Source organism: Neovison vison, chromosome 3, assembly GCF_020171115.1.
Source record: "Neovison vison isolate M4711 chromosome 3, ASM_NN_V1, whole genome shotgun sequence".
In the NCBI taxonomy this organism is placed as follows: domain Eukaryota; kingdom Metazoa; phylum Chordata; class Mammalia; order Carnivora; family Mustelidae; genus Neogale; species Neogale vison.
In genome coordinates this window covers 70,964,473-70,989,418 of record NC_058093.1, presented here as the reverse complement: position 1 = coordinate 70,989,418, position 24,946 = coordinate 70,964,473, and the positions used below count along the sequence as shown (strand labels likewise).

Genomic DNA, 24,946 nt, shown 5'->3' with positions numbered 1-24,946 from the left:
GAGAATTTCCTGTTGTTTTATATTGTGTGGGATGTAGGTGGGAGAATTTTATGTATTCTAATTGGAATTGCATTAATCCATTCTTATATTTTCTAGACTCTCTAGTTGCCATGTTAAAGAAATGCAGTGTTACATGGTGATTTGAGCTTGGATTGCCAAATAGAATTGTATGCAAATTCTGCCATTTTACCCATTGCGTGAATTACTTCATGTTACTTAATTTTTCTATGCTTTGATGTTCTTCTTTGCAAAATTGTAGTAATAATCAAGTTGTTGTGAGAATTGATTGAAGGAGATAATATGTGTGAAATAATCAAACAGTGGTTGGCACATAGTAAGCACTCCAGTTTGGTGGTGATGTTATTTTAACAGCCATATTACCTCAAGGTGGCATCCTAAAATACTTCCAGTTGTCTTAAAGTACTTAGGTAGAGTATGGGAATCTAAAATGTTCTAAAACTAAAACTAAAACTCAATTTTAGTTTTTGGCCAGTCTAACTCAAAGTGACACTTTGTGGCTACAGAGAAACCAACATTTGAAATTAGAGATTGTAGAAAATGGTTTTCATATATTCACATTTGTTAGGAACCCAGATCTTTTTGGGAAGTAACCAGCATTTAGAATCCTAAAAGGTGTGCTGTATCTGATATTGTTCTTTTCACTCTCTAATTCCCATTTTCTCACTTTTGGTTATTTTCCATTCATGGCCTTTTTCAGTAATGGTTGTATTTAAATATCTCTAACACTGAAAATATATTTTACGCAGCTGTGATAGAATGTTCTAAGTCAACATTTGTGAAATATTTTTACAGTGTGTGCATGTGGGTTTTTTAGAGTTGATCAGCCTAATGATAACCTTTGCTAATGCGTTCTGGATATACTTTTCAACATTAAGAGACTTCAGCTATTCCCCGTGGGGCTAGTCATTTAACCTCTTAAGGTCTTGGTTGTCCCTCCTACAACAAGCAAATAGCATTCACAAAGGAAAGACACTGAGGCAGCTAATGCCTGGAGGACCCTTTCAGCTCTAGGATCCATGAGCCCCCGTGTGTTCTGGCAACAACCCATGTTACGCTGCCTGGACTGTCTTGCGCTGATGACCAGTGATAGCCACGTAGAGTGAAAGAGCTGGGCCTGGAAACTAGTTCTCGCCAGCAGTACATAATTATGCATCACTTTAAAAATTATTCTTTGTTTTAAACTGCATGCATCTTAAGTCTAGTTGGCTTAAAATCTACTCACTCAAAAATAGATTTATTTTATTTATAGGTGTCATCCAACAGGACAGGGATGATGACCTGTTCAAGAGCTTGACACATTGATTCCCTGTCACAGTTGATGACATTTGTAAGTAAAGACAATCATGTTTAATTGATTTAAAATATCTCTTGCCACAAGTATGGTTTAGTAAATATTTTATTGGGTCCTGAATAGCTAAAGCCCCTCTTGTCCGTGAGGGGTTTGCCTTTTCCTCAGAGGCAAAAGCGTTGATGTTGCAGGAGTTAGTATACTGCCGTGGAAAGGTGCCTGATGTTGGAATTAAGAGCTAGGTTCCAGTTCTCCTACGGGAATTGATTTCATGGGTCACTTTGGACAAACTGCTTCACTTCTCTGAGACTGTATTTCCCCACCTTTAATAAGAGGGCTTTGGACTAGATAGTCTCAAGATGTGGCTCTTGTTATAGTCTGTGATGCTTCAGGGAGTGTAGGTGTTGTACAAGAGAGAGAACATGGTACTAGAAATAGCACTAGAAATGGGTCCTAAAATGGGAGCTCTGTTTTCAGCTTCCACCAACTAATCATATCTTTTCGGTGCAATCCCCTAGCCTTTCTGGACTTCAGATTCTTCACAGATAAGGGGTTTTCTATAAGACAGTATAATTTTACAAGAGTTTCATTATAAATATTTGCTGCAAAAAGGGCTCTGTGCTCAAATAGGTTTGATTAAAAAACCAAGTCTGTTTTTTTTTAAAAAACTTACCTATTTCTTTTTTTGGGCTTCCGAGTTTCGCTAATAACCTATTATTAATAACCTGTTTTATGACTCTCCAAGAGTATTCCCAATCTCACCTGGATTACCCCACTACTCTTCGCAAAATTATTTAGGAAAATCATGTTTCATGAAATCCACTTGGGGAAATTCTAGACCAGATAATCTCTTAAGGCCTTCCATTGTTTTAAAACTGAAGGATAAGAGTTCTATGTATATATATATTTTTCCAGTCCTTAAGGTGTAAGTTGAGCATCTATGCTTTGTGGAAGGTTGTCAGGATGGTTTTATGGCCATAAAGTTGTTGCCGCAGGAAGTGAATCCTGAGCTGTCCCTCAGAAATTTCATGGCCTGTTGTGAGGGGGAATATTATTTTTTCAAGTGACATCTATGTCATTTTTTCATTAGCTGTTTAAGTTGCTTCTCCAGCTTGAAATATCAGTAAGAAACTTAAATTCTTTTTCAAAAAACATTGAGAGAAATTTAATCATGAAGTTGTAGCATGTTGAAAAGCCAAACTTCTTCTCTTCTAAAATGGCTTAACTTTAGCATCCAGACTGGCCATAAGCCCAGCTTTTATTAGTGGCTTTTTAAAAATTTATCTTGGAACTATTTTTGAATAGTTTCTTTCTCCAAGTAGTAAATATAGTATGTTCACTTCAACAGATACGGAACGAATGAGCTGAATACAACAATTTTTATGCTGATTTTTACTTATTATTAATGTAATTTTAAAATTCTCCAAAGCCATGCTATAAAAAATGCCTCATAACTGTTAATAATATAAACTGTCAAATATATAATCTGCATTTCAGAAACTGTACTGAGTCAGAATTCTGAATCTTGCCAGAACCTCTTTACTTGGATTTAATCTTCTAAGCCCCGAAATTTTCTCACGTGTTAGAATGTCCTGCAATGGCAAGGGTATGCAGAATCCATTTATTGGTTTTATGGAACTGCACCAGGCCAAATAACCTCTGTGTGTGTGTGCGTGCGTGCGTGTGCGTGCATGTGCTTGTGTAGTTTTTTTTTTCTTCCCCTGGAAGTTTGGGATGGGTGTGATGCTTGGCATACTGTCATATTAATTTATTCTTAAGGAATTTCTTTCACGTTTAAATTTTACTTTTTAAAGACTTTTTTGGGGATCACCACATTGTGTATGTATTGAAAAGCCTTGTGAAATTTGAAGTTGCAATGCAACCAGGGCCCTGCCAAAGAACCGCCGTAATTATTGGAATTCTTTGGGTACCTCCATAAAGTGATGGGATTGTATATCCTTGGGAATGCTGAATGGGGCACAGTTGTTCTGATCTACCAATTGTCTTATTCTCCCACAAAGCAACTCTTCTAAGTGTTTTTACTGTGCTTCAGATATACTTAGATATACAGTAAGCTATTTGGGTCCATATAATCTCAATGTAGAAATCAGCAGGGAAGCCATACTTAAATGTAATCATTACAAAAACAGCAATACCAGAGGAGTGGGTAGCATGAAGCAGTCTCTAGAAAGCTGTTTGATTTCTTGATTTTGTGCTTTCCCACTTTTTAAGACCTGTCCTTTTCCTCCCCCTTCCTCATTCCTCCCGAACCTCTGCTCCTCCTGTTCATCTCCTTCCTAGCGCTGCCTTTATCCACATCTATCCCTCTCTCCCCTAGTCAAATTTACACACTCACATTTCCCCTGTAGCTCATTCAAGGTTGGGACTGGTCATTTCAGGGATGAACAGGCCCTTGGAGAGCTGCCACATGTGCCCAGGGTCACCTATTTGTATGAAAAAGCCAATTTAGCAATTTATGAGGAAGACAGCAGTTGCCCTGCAGAACTTCTAATTGTGAGTTTGTCCTCGGTAAATATCCTTCTAAAGAATAAAGTAGAGTTATGGGGCGCCCGGGTGGTGCAGTGGGTTGAGCGTCAGGTTGTGAACGCAGGGCCTTGGGATTGAGCTCTTGGTTTTGGCTCAGGTTGTGAACACAGGGCCATGGGATTGAGCTCAGCACAGAATCTGCTTGGATTTTTCTCTCCCTCTTCTCCAACCCCCTGCATGCTCTCTCTCTTGCTTAAATAAAGAAATCTTAAAAAAAAAAAAAAAAAAGTAGAGTTAAAAAAAAAACCTACATAGTCAGTATATTAGTATATATTAGTCTGTGTCATCTTGAGCAGGCCCTAGATCTTTCTGGGTCCCAATTCATCTCAGTCTCTAAAATGAGGACAGTGGATTCCATTACATTGGTGGTTATGAGTATTCATGAAATTTTATAAAGTGGTCTTTGTATGTGATACGTTACTGCCCTTTGTGATCAGAGCGATCGTCAACCAGATGCCCATTCATGGGTCTGAGTACTGCTTCCCCAGCCCATGCTGGGAACAGCATTTTCAGATTTCTCTTCAAGATGCGTGTTCTCATTGCTTGAAGTGCCCTCCAGGTTCGCAAGATGAGAGCTGGTGGCTCCTAATTCCTTCATCCAAGAGTGGCGCTTCTCTTTTACTAATGCTGTGACACCTCTAATTATGTCTAATCAGGAGGCATGTGTCTTTGCCCAATAATGTCCTAAGGAATTTTAAGGTTAAACTGTTATTTTTCTGTGGTTATTTGTACTTCAATATTGACCAATATTTTAACTACTTTTCCCTGAATGTAAGACAAGTAAAGGTTCCAGATTCTTTGCCTGCCAGTGAACTTTTATTGAATGTGCATCCCATGGGAGCCCATTAGCATCTCTCAGATTTCCCTTGACTTCTAACAATTCCCTTAACTCCAGCTAGGCAAGTCCTCTCCTTCCTTTGCCTTAACATCTTCACACTTCATTTTCTAAATAGTCTTCCATGAGCTGTCTGTATCATTAAACTCTTTTTGTTACTCAGGAATTATCTTGGAACATAAGCAAGTTAAAAGCATTTCAGGGCACCTGGGTACCTCAGCCAGTTAAATGTCTGCCTTCTGCTCTGGTCAGGATCCATAAGGCTCCCAGCTCAGCAGGGAGTTTGCTTCCCTTTCTCCGTCTGCCCTGCTTGTACTCTCTCTCTCTCTCTCAAATAAATAAATAAACCTTTTTATATAAATTTTATATATATATAAATTATATTTATATAAGTAAATAAATAAAATTGCAGAAATAGCCCCATTTTTTCTTCCATCTCCATGAACTAACATCTATCAAAATTAATTGCATTTAACTCACCATTTATCGCATAACTCCTGTTTGTAAGAAAACAGGCTAGGCTCTGGAAGGGATAAAAGATGGTCAAGATGTAAGCCCTGCCTCAGAGAACTTCCATGTTAATGATTTTATTGTTTCTGCCTTATTTAGGGATTTTGCTAGTAGGAGGGAACCTGTCTATATAGTCTGTATGGTGTCACAGGTTAGTACATACTAAGTTGGATTCACTCGGATTTGAGTTTGCTTCTCTAATAGCCCAACAGATGACAGAAAACACTTTTGTTGACAAGCATACTAATTTTTCAGAATTGTGGATCAGAAATCAACATGACATTCTGTCATTCCACCCCAGTTTCAAGGCTTAAGTCCCCTAGTATTGGTTCACCTCTGATTTGGTACCTTGGATTTTATATACATAGCTGTTGACTAACCAGATGAACAAACAAATTAGTACATTTTATGAATTCAGCCAAATCCAAAGCCCTAATACAATGTCCTGAGACTGAGAAAGGAAAGTAGTGTAATTCAAGTTGATTTCCTACTCTACATTTTTTCCTTTAAGACCTCAGAATCCTTAGAATGTTCCTAATTCCACAAAGCATCCGAGGTACAGAAAAGTTGTCTTTGTGACATGAAATGGTTTGTGAAAGGTGGTGGCTAGATGCAACTCTTCAGGGATATTTGCAAAGAAATCAAGGATAGAGTGGCATCTCCCCAAACTCATAGTTATCCGTTATGTGTTGGGGACAATCTGGACCCCACCAGAGAATCTCACAATGATTAAAGAAAACTCAAAGGGGGCCCAGGAAATTTTTTGCACAAATCTCATCTGCTCTTCCATCCTATCACCCACAAAAAGGATTAGTAACTGAAAGCCATTAGAGAAAACCAGATGGAAAGATGAAAATGGAAGATAAACATCAATTCCTCAGCTCCAAAAACCAGGCCAACAGAAGACCAAATTGTAATTTACCAAGCCAGCTGCAGTTTGGGAAGATTTGCGTATATGAGCCAATTAAACAAACAAAATCTTCAATTACTGGCTTGAGGGTTGGAAAAGGAAGCTATAAGAACTTCTTTCACAATTGCTTTTTCAGAGTCGTGAGCATTTTGGTGGGGAAATAATCATTGGTGGCCCATCCATTTAACTTCGTGAAACAAATCGGCTCTCGTGGCTTTAGGAGTAATAGCATTCTGTGGTCAAAAACAAGTTGAGATGATCAAACAATAATCTGGCTTTTCCATGTTGTCCACAGACCAGTTTGGTGGGCAATTCTAAAATTAAACTGTCCGGTTTCAACAAATCTTTATATTAGACCTCATGCTAAATGATTTGGATTCGTAATGTTCATTAAGCTTTTGATTTTTATATATAAAATTTTATATATTCTTATATATTTTTAAAATATATATCATATATTTAGGTGTTATTTTCCTTTATATTTGGGATCATTCCTCTTTCTCTGACATTTGGACCTCTCAGAGACTGGCAAATCAGAGTCATGCCCTGAGCCTTAACTTACTCAAGTTATGAGAACTTAATTGTTTTCATACGGCCTTAACGTACGAACTAACGTAAGTTAGTTCTTAACTCTTCTTGGGTCTCCTCTGAGTAACTACACGTGGTTAGAAATGCTCAAACCTGCAAAAATAGATTCATTCAATAAGAAATTCTAGACATCTGTAATGGCAACTTATCATGCCCTTATTTAGGTCTCCTTTTAAGTGTGCTGCTATATTCATTGTTTTGTTCTGTAACTCAAATGAATCAGCTTTGTTATCCTCTCTTTCCCTAGCTTCTATAAAACCATTCAGTGAAAATTCACTAAATGCTGTAGGCTTGCTGATGACCTAAATTTTACAATTTAAATATTATCTTTGATAATTAATTTTTTTTTCTATTTTAGGAAGCTTTTTCTTTTTTTCTTTTTATTTGTTTTTTTAATCTTTTTTTTTTTTTAAGATTTTATTTATTGATTTGACAGAGAAAGATCACAAATAGGCAGAGAGGCAGCCAGAGAGAGAGGGGGGAAGAAGGCTCCCAGCTAAGCAAAGAGCCCAATGCGGGCTCTATCCCAGGACTCTGAGATCATGACCTGAGCCGAAGGCAGCAGCTTAACCCACTGAGCCACCCAGGCGCCCCATTTTTTAAAAAAATTTTAATTCCAGTATAGTTAACATATAGTGTTCTATTAATTTTGGGTGTACAGTGTAGTGATTCAACAATTCTATACATTACTCAGTGCTCATCAAGATAAGTCTACCCTTGGGACACCTGGGTGACTCAGTTAAGCATCTGACTCTTGATTTCTGCTCATGTCATGATCCAGGGTCTTGAGATCATGCCCTGAGTTGGACTCCGTGCTGAGCATAGAGCCTGTTTAAGAGTTTCTCTCTCCTTCTTCCTCTACTTCTCCCCACTCACATGCTCACTAGCTCGCTCTTGCTCTCTCTCTCTCTCTCTCTCTCTCGCAAGAAAAGGTAAGTGTACCTTTAATCCCCTTTACCTTTTTCACGCCCTACCCCCACCTCTCCTCTGGTAAACATCTGTTGTCTATAGTTAAGAGATTGTTTCTCTATTGTTTTTTGGTTTGTCTTTTTTTCTTTATTCATTTGTTTCTTAAATTCCACATGCGTGAAGTCCTAAGGTATTTATCTTTCCCTGAATGACTTATTTCACTTAGGATTTTGTCCTCCAGATCTCTCCGTGTTGCAAATGGCAAGATTTCATTCTTTTTCATAGCCGTTATGCTATTACATATATATGTATGTATGTATATATGTATAACGTTTTGTTATATATGTATGCATGTATGTATGTGTAACACATTTTATTCATCCATCAGTGAATATTTGGGCTGCTTCCATGATTTGGCTGTTGTAAATAATGCTGCAGTGAAGATAGAGGTACATATCTTTTCAAATTGGTGTTTTCATATTGTTTGGGTAAATACCCAGTAGTGCAGTTACCAGAACATATAGTAATTCTGTTATTAATTTTCTGAGGAACCACTGTTTTCCACAGTGGCTGCACCATTTTGCATTCCTACCAAGAGTGCATGAGGGTTATCTTTGATAATTTCTAAGACACTTCACAATAAGTTTGTATTTATTTGCCAGCAGTGTTTGATAGTTACCTTTAGTGTAAAATTTCTTTTAAAAGCAAAGCTTCTATACAAACTGCAGATTATGTAGCAGCATCTTAAGACATTTGCACCTTTCTTTCTTTCACCCACTCAACAGAAGGAGAGCCTGTTGTGGGTATAGTTCGCTTAATAACTTTAGAATGATCTTGGGCTGCTGTCCAAGTTTATAGGAAAAAAAAAAAAAACTGTAGTTCTCTAGCCCTTGAGAAAGTTCTGTTTTTCCTTGTGATGGGGAAACTCTGCAAATTAGCAAGCCCTATCTTTTTATAGGCTCATTTTCCAAGAATGTTTTATAAGTCAGCTTTATGGAGGTATAATTCTTATACAGTAAAATGCACAGTTACATGTATAGTTTGATAAGCTTTGACAAATATACACACCTGTGTAACCACTGCAATTAAATATAGCACATTTCATTACTCCATAAAATTCGCTAGTGTCTCTTTGCAGAAAATCGCACCCCCACCCCCCAGTCCCAGGACAGCCACGGATTAGATTTCTATCCCGACAAGATAGTTTTTTTGAGTGTTGCTATGACAGGTGGCATTCTATTTAATGTTTTAGTGTTCCACATTTACAGTATTTTTTCCCTTCATTTTGTCTCTTTCTTATAAATACATCTTCTTACTTAAATACCTACCTTTCTTAATTTTAGGTGTAAAATTTCTCAAGTCATTATTTTAGGGAAATATGGGCAACACAAGAATTATCGAAGTGTAGTACTGATTGTAGGGCACTATCACTTGTTGACAGTTTCAATCCTGTCATGGGCTTTTCACCTTTTTTTTTTTTTTTTAAGATTTTATTTATTTATTTGACGGAGATCACAAGTAGGCAGAGAGGCAGGCAGAAAGAAAGGAGGAAGCAGGCTCCCTGCTGAGCAGAGATCCTGCTGTGGGGCTTGATCCCAGGACCCTGGTATCATGACCTGAGCTGAAGGCAAAGGCTTTAACCCACTAAGCCACCCAGACGCCCGAGCTTTTCACTTTTTAACCAATAATAAGGACGGCAATAAATGTGGGTCTTCTATGAGGGAGGATTCTTAGGGAAGATCTGCTCTGCCCAATCTTGTACCTGAGCCAGAAGCACTCAGCCAGCCCTCATTTAATCACTGGCTGTCTCTTGGCCATTCCTCTCTGGAGTAGGTCCCATGGCAGATGTTAGTCACAGTCACAGTTGGCGGGTGTCAACTCTCTGGATGTGAACTGTACCATGCAGAACCAAGTATCACAGTGAGAAAAACTACCATTTCTTCTTTCCTCCTTTCCGTCTACCCAGAAGGAAAAGGCTTTGTTTGTAGAGTGATATGATTTCAGAATTCCCTGTGGAATACCACTAAAACATTTTTCTGCCCCAATTTTATTGAGACCACTCAAACATTTGGCTATCTCTCCCCATGATCCTTAAAAGCTTGCAGGTACAACCCACTCGAGAATCCTGTAGACTAGAGTTCTCTGCCCAGTCCCAGCTGAAGACTGATACTCTCTTGTATAACAAGCTCCCATGCGTGGACTGTGGGTTGTATAAATTCCTGGAAAAATGGTTTTAAGTTGTCTCCTGTCTTCCTCAGACCAGACTATTGGTATATGAGTGAATGAGGGGAATGCTACTAGATACGGAGCCTTGGCTTCACTCTCCTTTCTTAAAAATAGTTTTAACCATTAGCATATGAAATTTAGTAATCATTTTCAAGGCAGTTTAATTAGAGTAGGCTCTCCAGTAATCTGGAACAGTCGCTAAGCCAAACAGGTCTCAGAAGCTCAAAAACTTCTTTCTTGTGACCCTCTTGGAATTCCACATGGTTTTTGGCCACCTTGTAGGGGTCTAGTGTTCTTTTTAAATTTTCTTTAATTTTATTAACATATAATGTATTATTTGCCCCAGGGGTACAGGTCTGTGAATCATCAGTCTTACACAATTCACAGCACACACCATAGCACATACCCTCCCCGGGTCCATCACCCAGCCACCCTATCCTTCCCCCTCCACCCCCAGCAACCCTCAGTTTGTTTCTTGAGATTTTTTTTAAGATTTTATTTATTTATTAGTCAGAGAGAGAGAGAGAGAGCACAGGCAGAGAGGCAGGCAGAGGCAGAGGGTGAAGCAGGCTCCCTGCCGAGCAAGGAGCCCGATGCGGGACTCGATCCCAGGACCCTGGGATCATGACCTGAGCCGAAGGCAGAGGCTTAACCCACTGAGCCACCCAGGCGTCCCTGTTTCTTGAGATTAAGAGTCTCTTATGGTTTGTCTTCCTCCCCGTCCCATCTTGTTTAATTTTTTTCCCCTTCCTTCCCACCACGAAGCCCTCCTGCCATGCCTCTCAAATTCCTCATATCAGAGTGATCATAATTGTCTTTCTCTGATTGACTTATTTTGCCCAGCATAATACCCTCTAGTTCCATCCACGTTGTTGCAAATGGGAAGATTTCAGTTTTTTGATGGCTGCATAGTATTCCTTTGTATCTATCTATATACCACATCTTCTTTATCCATTCATCTGTTGATAGACATCTAGGTTCTTTCCATAGTTTGGCTATTGCGGACATTGCTGCTATAAACATTTGGGTGCACCTGCCCTTTCTGATCATTACATTTGTATCTTTAGGATAAGTACCCAGTAGTGTATTGATTGCTGGGTCGTAGGGTAGCTCTATTTTAAACTTTTTGAGGAACCTCCCTCCTGTTTTCCAGAGTTGCTGCACCAGCTTGCATTCCCACCAACAGTGTAGGGATATCTAGTGCTTCTTAAGCCTGGGAGGACTGGGTATAATGGTGGAGAGAGGAGAGTACCAGAGTGTGAAAACAGTAGAAAATTGTAGAAATGTTTTATTTACAGTGACTCTTTCACTGCGTTATGTCTATGTGAACAAGTCTAATCATGTTACCTGAAACTACTCTTTTTTTTTCTTTTCAAGATTTTATTATTTGAGAGAGTGAATTGAGAGGAGGGGGGCACAGAGTGAGAGGGAGAAGCAGTTTCCCAGTGAGCAGGGAGCCTGATACAGGGCTTGATCCCAGGACCCTGGGATCACAACCTAAGCTGAAGGCAGATACTTAACCAACTCAGCTACCCAGGTGCCCCCTAAAACCATTCTTAAATTTAAGAAAGGAATTGTGATGATATATCTAGTGAAACAATTTAGGAGAGTTTTTTCCCCCCTAGTCTTAAAAGAAATACATGTTCTTTATAAAAAACTTGAAAAATAGGAACTAAAAAAAAAAGATTACCCATAGCTTCACTATCCACAACTGTGTTAATATTTTAATGGACTTCCTTCTAGTTCTCCTATGCACAGGTTATTTTAAACTTTTATGTTTTCATTATACAAGTAATTCCTGTTCATTTCCTACAAAAATAATAAAACATTGAAAAAATAGAGGAGTGTTAAAATCACACCAAATCCCACTATTGAGGGATAACATAACCAATAATATTCTGCTGTTTATCCTTCTAGAACTTGTGTCTGTGTCTGTGTGAGAGAGAGTGAAAAAGAGAAAGGAAAGAGAAAATATGTTTCTTCTATATGAACTGCCTGGTAATTTGCTTTATTGTTAGGAAAAATCTTTCCATGTGAATAAATGTATTTCTGCTCATTTGTTTTAGATAGCTACATAACATTCCATTGTGTTTATATACAACAGTTATTTAGCCAATCCCTTAATATATTTTTTCATTCATTCATTTTATAAGTATTGAGTAACTGATTTGGGCTACTGTGACTAGAATAAGACAACCATGGATCTTCTCATGAAGCTAATTTTCTGTCTTGTAACCAACAATATTAAAAAGAAACTTAAAGGGCGCCTTGGTGGCTCAGTTGGTTGGGCGGCTGCCTTCGGCTCAGGTCATGATCCTGGAGTCCCAGGAGTCCCACATGGGGCTCTCTGCTCTGAGGAGAGTCTTCTTCTCCCACTGACCTCTCTCCTCTCATGCTCTCTCTCTCTCTCTCTCTCTCAAATAAATAAATAAAATCTTTTTTTAAAAAAAAAGAGAGAGAGAGAGACTTAAAGATTAACATCATGATTTGGGGTGCCTGGGTGGCTCGGTTGTTAAGCATCTGCCCTCGGCTCAGGTCGTGATCCCGGAGTCCTGGGATCAAGTCATGCATCAGGTTCCCTGACCAGCCTGGAGTTTGCTTCTCCCTCTGACCTTCACCCCACTTGTGCTCTCTCTCTGTCTCTCTCAAATAAATAAATAAAATCTTTTTTAAAAATTATCTTCATGATTTTAAATGATGGTGAGATGAGGGTACAGATAGAAAAACTCTTTTTGCCTAGAAATTTTGTTCTTAAGTGACTGATAACCATTGCTTTTATAATAAGTCTTCTTTAAGTAATCTTTTTTCAAAAACATTAAGTAAAAATGTTTCCTTTGCTTATTCAGATTAGCATAATTTAGATTATACTAGTCATTTTAGTAGACTTTCTAAATTTAGAATTTTGTTAATTCTTGATAAATGGCTTTACCCTTTCAAATAAAACATTTTTTCCAGAATGTTTAAGGCTCTAAAAATCAGTATTTCTTCAGAAATAATGATAATTAACCAAAAACTTAAATTTATAGGTTAATTAATTTGGAGGACAACTTAAAAGCATATAGTTTTTTCTTGGCATAATCTCTGTCTTTAAAATGTATAAGACTTTCATGTGAGAGAACCCTATTTCTGCATTTGTTGAATATAGAGAGTTGCACGTTAACTTCACATGTGATCACAGCCACGCTTGTCTACTCCTAAGCGTTACCTAGTTATAAATTGATGAAGCATTTTTGGGGGAAAGGATTTCCATAATTTATATCTGCAGCGTGCACTGGCAATGGTGGGGGAGGGTGGTCTTAGGTAAAACTATTATTTAAGCCAGAACTATTTTGATATCTTGTGTACATAACATTCTAATTACCACTTACTTCAGTTTGGATAGTGAAATCTCTTTGTCCCTTATAGATAAAGACCCTAAAATGCCTTTGTCCAATTAGTGAATGTGACAAATGCTTTTATTTGGAAGCAGCGTTAATTGTTACCAAGGAGGGGATAATTTTTTCCATATCTATTCTTTTAGTTCATAGCAATATTGGAGTTTAAAGAAATGTTTTTATTTTTCACTTTTGGTTTCTTACAAAAATAATCTTAACTTCGAAGGTAAAAAAATTTTTTTTAAACAGAACCTAAATAGTAATAGATCTTTAACATTTGATCTGGTGTTAAAACTCAGAAGATTTTCTGTAGCCATGTATGCCAGTGTTTGATCATAGCTTTGGAGCAGTCCACAGCTTATGGTTCATATGTTCTCTTTATGCTGTTTCTTTAATTCCTTATTTTCTGAGATTTGTTTTCCGGAAAGATCTACCTTTCCTTCTCAAAAACAAATATGTCAAAGGGAGCTTTGATTATCATGTTATCTCTTATTTATCCAGACATTCTAGCACACACCCAAAACATTTTTTTTTTTTTTAAATTGGGCATCCCCCTGGGATAGAATGTCTGCTTGTCTTATGACTTTAATGATGTCACCTTAAGCACAGGCCTGAGTTGAAGAACTCCGCTTCATAGATGATATTCAGGTCCCTTTTAGCTGTCATGATTCACAACGTGTAAGTTCTCTTTGTTAACCCTCAAGAGATTTTTCAGACTTAAGATTCTATACTTCTGAGAACTTACTATTCTAAGAGGAAGGCACTGAAAACATGCCAGTTTAAGTACAGGCCTGGCTCTGATGCTAACTAGGATTGTTAAGTCTTTGAGCCAGTGACATATTTCCCTGTGGCCTCAGAAAATTGAAGGTCTCTTCTAGCTTCCCAATTAACATGTCTGAGTGTTGTAAAAAAATAATAATAGAAATAACTAACATTTATTGAGCTTCACTGCGTCAGAAAGTGTGCTGAGTACTTCATCTGACTGTCTGCTTTAATCTTTTCAGCAATTCTTTTGAGGGTAGGTCTTATGGTAACATGACTATGTTTGGGGATGATAGGTTTCTGGAGAGTTATCAAGGGATTCTAGGGGTGTGTGTGTGTGTGTGTGTGTGTAAGATTTTATTTATTTGACAGAGAGAGAATGAGAGAGTTGGGGGGGGAGGGTCAGAGGGAGAAGCAGACTCCCTGCTGAGCAGGGAGCCCAATGTGGGATTTGATCCTAGGACTGCAAGATCATGACCTGAGCTGAAGGCAGTAGCTTAACCGACTGAGCCACCCAGGCGGCCCTCCAGGGGTGTGTTTTAATAGTGCATACTTTATTTTTAACAATGAAATTACAAAGGACAACCAGACCCCTTCCACCAAATGCCCCTTGGTAGCATCACAGAGATGAAACTAAACAGATCGCAATTTTCTGAGTAATTGGATTATTCAAAAAGGAAGAATTTAAGACACTTGGAGGCCACCCAAAGGTAGCTGAAGCTTCAGATGGGTCCTTCACCCACCAAGGCTTGTCACACTAGAACTGCAATGCTTAGGTTTAGCTTTTTTTTTTTTTAATAAACTTATCAAATGCTAAAAGAATAAAAAGCTTCCCATTTATAGTACAAGAAAACTTAGAACTATTGAGTTTTTTGCATAAAAAACGAAACATGTTGTTCCCTATGTTGTAGCTTAGTTCTCTAAGTCAAATGCTACCCTCCTTTCTTTATCTCCAGCACAAAAATATACAAATCCAAATATTCTTGTTCCTTTCATAGGAACAACAACAAAAATAAGAAAGATATTATACTTACGTGATAGCGTAAATTATACATAAATGTGCAAAACTGTCAATAATTCAACATGTAAACAATATACTTAATAGAATGGAATATGTAAATTTCTTTAAAGTTTTTATGATTGAACCAAACTAAATGATTAACATAGCTTATTTGTGTACTAATGAAATATACTTGCAACTAAGATTTATGATAAGCATGTTGCATTTATTATATTTAAGAAAAGTCAGCATACATTTTTGGTTTTGGCAGTTTACTTGAATTCACTTTGACATCTTCAGGTTTTCATCATTTCAGTCTTCAAAGTGCTTATTAGCATTTCCTTGTCAAAGTTGACGCTTACTTAGCTCTTTGAAACTGACAACAGACCTCTGAGTTGACAGTCACCTCCTAAATAAATAAGATTGTGAAGGCCACTGAAGTGTTTTTCAAATCAATACCCTAGAGACTATACATAAAACTGTAGAGAGTTTATTATAATTTAGAAGCAAACATAAAAGAAAAATGAAACAAACAAAAACCCTCTTGTCTTTTTAACACAGTTTGACAACGGTATCATTTTCTGTGGTATCTCAGAAGCAGAGAAACCAGTAACAATAAGTAAGGATTAGCATTCATAACTATGAAAAGAAAAAAATTAAGGATATTATTACTAATGATAACATTTTTAAGAAATAAAGTAATGAAGTAAAAAAATTAATATAAAATAAACTTGGGAAGTTCTAAAATATGCAGTCATAAACAATTTTTGGTCAGAGTCAAATCAGATCAAAATACTCAGAAATGAAACTTTATGTACAATAGATATGGCTGCAGAAATTTTGATTCAGTAGATTCAATACAGGGCCCAGACACCCATTAATATATGTGTCTTTCTTTTTCTTTTTCTTTTTTCTTTTTTTTTTTTTTTTTAGATTTTATTTATTTATTTGAGAAAGAGAAAGAGTATGTGTGAGCAGGAGGCGGGGCTGGGGGAAAGAGAGTGGGAGGGAGAGGGACAAGCAGACTCCCCACTGAGCATGGAACCCAGTTCAGGGCTCAATCCCACAACCCTGAGATCATTACCTGAATTGAAATGAAGAGTCGGATGCTTAACTGACAGTCACCAGGTGCCCCAATATACGCATCTTTCTATATATGAGAGAGAGCAAAAAGGAGATTGAGACTGAGTGTATAGCGTGTGTGTGAGATCCTGTTGCACAGTAAGGATTATAAGTAATGGATTAGTTTAGTGCTTCTCAAGCATTTTGGACTGAGGAGCTCTTTACACTTTGAAAATTGTTGAAAACCATAACAATTTGGGTCATACCTATTGACATTTACTATATTGGAAATTAAAACAGATTTTTTTAAATGTCTGGTAATTCATTTAAAAAGCAATAAGCCCATTGCATGTTAATGTAATAGCATTATTATTAAGATAATCATATTTTATTAAATTTACTTAGAAGAGTGGTATTTTTTATATTTCTCTTAATCTCTTTGATGTCTTAATACTGAGGAAACTATTTGGATTCTCACATGCTTCTGCATTCAAGCTGTGGTGATATGTTATTTTTTAAAAAAAGATTTGCTTATTTATTTTGAGAGAGAGAGCAAGAGGTCATGGGCAGTGGCAGAGAGAGAGAGAGAAACTTTAAGGAGTTTCTATGCAGAGTGCGGAGCCCAGTGCGGGGCTCGATGCCAGGGCCCTGGGATCACTAGCTGAGCCAAAACCAAGAGTCAAATGCCTAACCCACTGCAGCACCCAGGTGCATCATGTGGTGATATGTTATTTTAGTTCAAGCAGTATGAGGAGAATCTGACCTCATACAAATAATGTGCATTTGGGAAAATAAGGAGTATCTGAATAGCCTTTTCAGGTATCTGTGGATATTTGTCTTTGGTATCTCACCAAAACTACATAAATGGTAATGTGTTTTCTTATTGAAGTGTAGTTAACATACAATAATATTCATTTCAAGCACAATATAGTAATACATTTATTTACATTACAAAATGATCACCATGAAAAGTCTAGTCACCATCTTTCACTATACAAAATTATTGCAATATTATTGACTGTATTCCCAGTGTTGTACTTTGACTTACAGATTTAGTAATTGGAAGTTTGTACCTCTGAATTCCTCTCACCTATTTCGTCCATCTCTCCACCCTGTTACCCTCTGACAACCACCAGTTCTTTGTATTTATGAATCTATTTCTGTTTCATTTGTTCACTTACTTTTTTTTTTCTTTAGATTCCAAATATAAGTGAAATCATATGGTATTTGTCTTTATCTGACTTATTTCACTTAGCATAATACTTTCCAGGTCCATCCATATTGCTGCAAATAACAAGATCTCATTCTTTTTTATGGCTGAGTGATATTCCAGTGTGTGTATATATTTATGTGCCTGTGTGTGTGTGTGTGTGTGTGCGTGCGCGCATGCACAACTGAATAAGTGGTGTATATATATGCCACACTCACAAATGTGTGTCTGTGTATATGTGTACTTGGATAAGTGGCAGTTTCTTAAAGGTTAACTTGCAGTGGTGTTAGCTAAAATCTTCACTTAAGTAAGCATTTTTTCTTTTGGTACACTAAAATCCATGGATCTGCAGTGAACTCTGAATGGATCTTCCAACTATGCATGATTCTGTAGTATCATGCGTTGGTCATTTGGAAAATATCGGTTCACTGAGTTCTGCAGATCTAAACATTGACACATTTCTTTATACAATATCAAAAAATTGCATTTGTTAATATCACCATTGATCTCACCAGAAAACTTATTTAAGTGGTGGGAAGCAGCTTGTATGTTCAAGGTGACAGATATAAAATTTCCAAAATTATTTTTTTTTTCCCACTTCAAATTTTGAATTTTATCAAGAGTTCGTTGTTTTCCTTGATGTAGCTGGCTCACTTTGTTCAGTTCTGAGAAAATGCCAAGTCAAAATAACAAATATTTATGTTAATTACTCTTCCAAGTTAAAAATGTTATTCCATGGAAAAAGCAACGGCCTCAGCTTGCAACTCAAACAATACTTTTCCTCAAGAAAACCATCCTTACCAGGAACCCACATACCTTTTACTTCATTTTGAATGACACTGTCTTTTGAAGAGTTTTTTAAAATGTGGAGGTGTGAAACTCTAAACTTAATGTAATCTACAGCAGAAACTACAGAGGAGACAGAGTTAGGAGGAAAAAAGTGTATATATGTGACCCACAATCAGTAATTTAACATGCTCTTTATTGTTCGTTAAAAGCAGTACCATTGGTAGAAAATAATGCATTAAATGCTATACTTAGGATTTCAAAGACTGGGTTCTTTAAAAAATGGAAGCAAGGAAATATTATTCAACTGATGACATGGTTTGGTATTTCTAACGGTGAAAAAATGTAACAAAAGCATCCAAAGGAAAAAAAAATCTACAGCTGATCCTGCAGGAGGAGATATTTTAGGCAAGCTATTTTTTTAAACATCATACTTCTTATTTTAATGTCTTCCTTATTAAGACATACATTTGAAAATAGTTTCATCTTGCAGTTTTATAACAAGTTGTGGGTTTGAGTTCTTGGGAAGGAAATAATTGAACTTTAAACAAAACTTACTAATGGTAGATACTGTGCAAATTCCCTTTTCTTTCTAACATCATTACAGAAGGGGTTTATTCATCCATAGATTTCCATTGCACTTTGCCCTGTTCCTCCAGTAATAGTTGTTTGGTCCTCCATATTCATTTAAACACAATGCTTCAACCATCGTTAGGATTGAACACTGCAGGTCGTGAATCCTGAGCTTCCTTTATGTTTCAGGTAGCACCTGTTCTCTTAACACAACAAATGTTTTTAATTCAGTCTCATTCTTTAGTCAGCTGTGTTGCTAAGATACCTATGTTGTCACAAATTTCCTAACATGTTTTCAGTTCATATTTGCATACATTTTGGCTGTCAAATGAGGAAACAGTATTTAAATTGCCCTTCTTCTTTGCACCCCTGGCCAACTGTTACTTTTTTAAAACCCATGATAAAAGATATTTTAAGGCATGATCATTATAAGAAAATATCCATTTTCCTTGTATCAAATATACTCTGACAGTATCTCAAGGGCAGGAGTTTAGAGTCATCCAGACAAGCATTCATTTATGAGTCTGAAGAATTCAGTGAGTCTTAAAACTGTACCATGAACTTTGTCGACTCCATCTTTCATCATTGATTTTTTTATTTTCATTCTTTCAATATTTAGCCCCTACTACAGTCCAAGCACTGTTAGGTGATAAGCCTGATGCCAACGATGATAATGGTACCAGCCATTGCCAGTGCAAAAACATCATCACTGACACCTAGTCTGAGAGAGCTCTCTGCATGCTAGGGACTAAAAATGCATGTTTTATATACATTCCCTATATTCCACATACATTATTTCATCTCATCTCATCTCATACATTATTTCATTCATCTCCTCCTAACAACGGTATGAGGTAGGTACTGTTATCATTTCAGTCTTACCCATGAAGAAACTGGAACTTCCCCCCAAGGTCCCATAACTATAGTAAGCGGAGCAGAGAACTTTTATGGTTAGTCTTTACTCAGTAGCCAAGCTTTTAACTATATAACTGTAGATAACACTGAACTTCAGTTTTAGGTGCACCTAGGTGGTTCACTTGGTTGAGTGTGAGACTCTTAATATTGGCTCAGGTCATGATCTCAGGGTCATGAGATCAAGCTCTGTGATTGGCTCACACTCAGTGTGGAGTCGGCTTGTCCCATTACCTCCCCCTCTGCCCTCTACTCCTCCATTTGCTATCTCTCTCTATATATCTAAAATGAATAAAATCTTAAAAAAAAACTTTTTAAATGAACTCTTTATGGATGGAATTATTAGGAAGATTGGGGAAGAACATTTATTATTTTTTTTAAAGATTTTATTTATTAGAGAGAGAGAGCACAAGGGTTGGAAAGGCAAAGGGAGAAGTGAACTCCCCACTGAGCTGCGAGCCCCATGCGGGGCCCGACCCCAGAACCCTGAGATCATGACCTGAGCCAGGGGTAGTCACTTAACCGACTGAGCTACCTAGGTGTCCCAAGGAGGACTGTTCATAAACAGCAGCTCCCTGCTTGCATTATTTCTGATCAAAGGACTGTATGAGGTGGTCACCAAGTTGTCCTGTGGTTTCAGTGTTAGAGGCTGGTGAAGGCACTCCCAGATTGGGAGAAAAAAAAGACCTGAGATGTAGAGATGTGTAGAAGTCCCCTGAGAGTCTCAGAAGGATTGGTAGAAGAGGAAGCAGCTTGGAAGGAGGACATGGGCATAGATTTCATAAATAAATTCAACTTTTGTTAGAAAATGTAGTCATCAGGATTATTATTATAATAAGTCCATTATCCATCCAGTACTTATCCCGGTTATAATTGATTCATTAAGTATGTATTTATTTGTTTAATACCAGGTCCTTGCAAAAATAGCTAGGGCTCTATTTTCCGGTATTCACCAGTTTCACATAATGCCTAGAACATAGATATTCAATAAAATATTTTTTGAATGAAAGCTATTTAGAACTTTGTATTGTACTTATATAATTTGGCCATTTCTATATTTTCTTTTAATGAGCTAGTGGGCCCTATGAAGTATTTATACTTTCTTAGACCACATGTCCCAAATTCTTAATTTTTTAGACTATATTCTTTTAAAGATAAAATGTACCTAATTGTGTAATCACTGCTTTGGCCAGTTTGGAATCTTTCTTATCAATGGCTCAGTGGGTTAAGCCGCTGCCTTCGGCTCAGGTCATGATCTCAGGGTCCTGGGATCGAGTCCCGCATCAGGCTCTCTGCTCAGCAGGGAGCCTGCTTCCTCCTATGTCTCTCTGCCTGCCTCTCTGCCTACTTGTAATCTCTCTCTGTCAAATAAATAAATAAAATCTTTAAAAAAAAAAAATATATATATATATATATATAAGACTTAGTTAATTGTTTACCCAAGAGCTTGAAATGGCTTTCCACCTTGTAAATTATGTATGTCTTTTTGGTGAATTTTAATGGAAAGCTTAATTATCTCTTTTCTAAAGAAGGTTTAGTTAGTTGCTCAGGAGACTAGTCTCTCAATCCATTGGTTTGGAGGGTAGTTTTGTTGATTTGTTTTTATCTAAGGAACACAAAAAGCTGGTGCGAAAACAAATATAAAAACAAACAAAAAAAGCAAGCTGCTCCGTAACTCTCCTTGAAGCCCCGATAGACATTTGTCAAATGGCCTGCATATATCTAATTAAAAGCAACATAAAACTTTACTCACCACCATCTAAATAATAAAAAAGGCTTTTAATTGCTAGAAATTAATCACCAACGCTGACCATACTTCTCTATAAACCACTTGTCAGGCTTAGAACTGAATTGGGGGTGGTCATTTTCAGGTGTAAATACTTGTCCTTCTCTTGGTTCTGGGTCTTTGTAAACCTGGGACTTCCTAAGGTGAGAGGCATTCTCATGCCTTCTTAAGTGATCATATCCCCGGTGTCAGGGAAGCAGAGCAGATTAGAGAGAGAATAGAGTGTGAAGTCAGGAGGGCTGGGTTTCCATCATGGCTCCTTTGCTTACTGATTATCTGCAAATACCCTAGCATCATAGAATTTTCCTTCTGAAGAACAGGATTGGATACAATGCAGTGGTTTATGTGACAAAGCACTTTGTAGAACCTGAAGCTCTGTGTAAGTGTTACTGAGCGGGGGATAGCCTAAAAGCCAGACTTGGAATTTTTTTTTTTTAATCAAAATACGCAGAAGAATACAGTGATGAAAGTTCTTGTAAAGTAAAACTAGAACAGGATCATGAAGCCAGTTACCTCACAGATTTCTTTGTGCTATGTGACATGGCCCTAGAACCAGGGATCTGCCTGGACCTCCCTCAGTCTGCTGTCCTGAAACTAGCTTGTGTGCTTCCTGCTACAAGGCAGGGACATGCTAAGCCTAGGGAGAAATATGACACATCTTCCTAAACCATCACTTTTTGCCCAGTAGTAATTGATTGAAAACATTTTTATATGGGTATGCTATTGAGGGACCATAGAGAGCTACCCCTGGGTCCCTGCATGTCCCTGTTCACCATTGGTTGCTCTTGGGGACATTTTGGTGGGAAAGGTAGTAGAGCTCTAGCCCAAGCTAGCCAGAGAGCCTTAAATAACATTTGACATTCTCAACCTAAGATCTTTGCTTGCTCCTTAAATTATCCTCCATTAACCTGTCCTTTGTGGAGGTGGAAAGCAGCAGGGTAGATCCCTCTCAGTACAAGCAAATGTCACTGAAAGATGGTGGTTAAATTCTCCTTTAATCTTTTCTTCTTCCTCCTCGCAGGAAGTTGAATACAGTCTTTCTGTCTTATTGACTAATGTACTAGTCACTTCTGGGCCTGGTCCCGTGCCTCAAATTACTTTTCAGATGTCCAGCTGAATACATATACATATATATATACATATACATGTGTGTATGAATATATATAGATGGATAAGGACACATAAAACATGGGGCACTTGGGTGGCCCATTCGGTTAATCATCTGTCTTTGGCTCAGGTCATGATCCCAGGCTCCTGGGATGGAGTCCCACATGGGGCTCCCTGCTCAATGGGGAGCCTGCTTCCCCCTCTGCCCCTTGCCCCTGCCCATGTGCATGTTCTCTCTCTTTCTCTCAAGTAAATAAAATCTTTAAAAAAAAAAATATGTAAGGGGTGTGTGTGTGTGTGTGTGTAGAAGAATCTATCTTTTGTAAGTTAGAGGTGATTAAAGTTCTCTCTTAATTTCATTAGGATCCTTTGAACTAGTAAGAATTTCAGAAAATGAAATACTATAGACAAGATATAAAAGGTTGATTTTAACAAGTGCCCAGAAAGAGGCTGTTTTTACCTTTTTTTTTTTTAAGATTTATTTATTTATTTATTTATTTGACAGACCGATCACAAGTAGGCAGAGAGAGAGGAGGAGGAAGGCTCTCCGCTGAGCAGAGAGCCCGACGTGGGGCTCGATCCCAGGACCCTGGGATCATGACCTGAGCTGAAGGCAGAGGCTTTAACCCACTGAGCCACCCAGGCGCCCTTATTTTTACTTTTTTTTAAACATCATTATCTTGACGTAAAACATGCCATATGGCAGTATCATTACAAGAAAACACGTTAACATCTAGCACTGAGGTGAACAATGGACACATCTGTGAATTCTGCCCATGCTTGCAATTCTTCTCAGGGTAATTGTTAGGTAAGTTAAATTTTTTGCCTTCAGGCCACTCTCACCATGTTCAAATAATAAAAACAGGTTTTCAAAATAAGTATGTTTGAATGGTATGTGTTCACAAATATACCTCATACCATGTGTCAGAGTTTATCTTTATTGAGGCTTTTAAATACTAAAATAAATTATAATTAGAATATTTTAATTGGACTATACATAAAGGAAATAAGCTTTTTGTACCTTAAGTTTAAGTAAGTTGGTACACGTCCTTTTTAAAATAACCAAAACACAAGGACTTCATCCCAGCCTAGTCCATGGAAGTCACTGGAGGAAGGAGAAAACTAAATTTTTATTGTGATAACGCTGTTGATTGTGAAATGTTTACTGGACCGCAGTAGTTTGAAATAACCTCACGTGGTAGTTTAAAATCTGAAAATACTCCTCATTATATAGGTCTGAGTTGGCATTTTAGTTGTAATTTCCAAATATGTAACTAAAAGCTTTCTGGAAATGTGAAATGTCTGCGATTCAAGAGTTTTGCTATGGTTATTCACAAGGTGTTTGTGCTCCTCTAATTTCATCTGTGTTGTTACTGAATAATAACAGTGTTTCTTTAAGTCTTGCAGATAATATACCAAAAATATGGGTAAACCAAAAATCAAGAAATCAATGATAACCTTTCCTACATTAGGAAAAATTCATTGAGATAGAAAAACTGAGAATTTCCCATGGAGGCCAATTTGAGCTTTTCATTAAGAACAACCAGAAAAGAATGTTGTTGTGATCAGCAGCATCCAACCGGTTGTTGCCAGTGGCTGAATATTGGAGGGTGTTAGACTAGAATGTGTAATGGGTAATTTTATGTATATTACATGTATATATTACTTTGTCATTACATAACTCAGGATAAGAAAACATCTTCCATTTATTTTATTTTTCCAAAGCACCTATTATATGAATTGTTATCAATACATCAGGGGTAAAATCTAGTGTCCTTTAAGAACTTGTAAGTGAAAACTTGGGACTGTGGTTTAGGAACTCTCTTTAAAATAGCCATTTATGATATTTGAACAGAAGTATGCAAAACCATCATAAAGAGACTCCTGGAAAAAGATTCAAAGAGGTGGAATTTGCTTGGTCCATCTAAGCAGTGGTCAAAAATGAGGGAGCCCCACTAACTGGGCGTTCTTGTATATGAGCAGGGCCATCCTGGCTTGATAAGGCTTAACCTCTGCGTTCAGTACCAGCTCACGTAACCCACTTGACTTGCTCTGATTCCTTTCTCATCAGCATCCTACTCATTTTTTGTTTCCAGTATAGGTATGTTAGCAGAGGAAAGAATGTTGGTCACCCAGTTTATGATAATTGTATCTCATACCTTTATAAACTAGATGTGTCATTCTGCTTTTACCATATCAGTTTTATGAGCTTGGTATTATAATGTCACTCTGTCTTGAGAAATAAATATGATCACCTTGAGTTTCTGAGCCTACAAGACTGGGTCCCAGAAAAAATCCTGTAGTAAATTAGTCAGAGCTGTCTTGTGGGGAAATGGAGATGGCCAAGCTGGTCTTTCCCAGTAGACCCACCCAAGTCTTCATACCCCTGTGTGCTGAATGAGTAGGAACCTTCCTTTCTCCTTTGATTTTCTATTACAAACACAGAGAACGCCACAGAGTTCATTTAGTGGAGGAGTTGGAAAAGTTCAGTGAGTTGGCTTCTCTCAGTCAGAGCCAGGCTTGGAAACCGGGCTGTGCGC

The 24,946-nt window shown here is 37.5% G+C and overlaps 1 protein-coding gene across 3 annotated transcripts in view; it reads left to right on the top strand.

The window, feature by feature from the left end:
• CHN1 (chimerin 1) overlaps positions 1-24,946 on the top strand; it is a 208,984-nt gene that overhangs the window by 122,963 nt on the left and 61,075 nt on the right. The window contains exon 1 of one of the 3 annotated variants that reach the window (XM_044242377.1): positions 1,325-1,348. The exons of the other annotated variants lie outside the window; for them this stretch is intronic. Within the exon in view, the coding sequence (XP_044098312.1) occupies positions 1,340-1,348 (9 nt within the window). The 5' untranslated portion in view covers positions 1,325-1,339. Of the gene's footprint in view, positions 1-1,324; positions 1,349-24,946 lie in introns of those variants that run through there. 3 annotated transcript variants of the gene reach the window in all.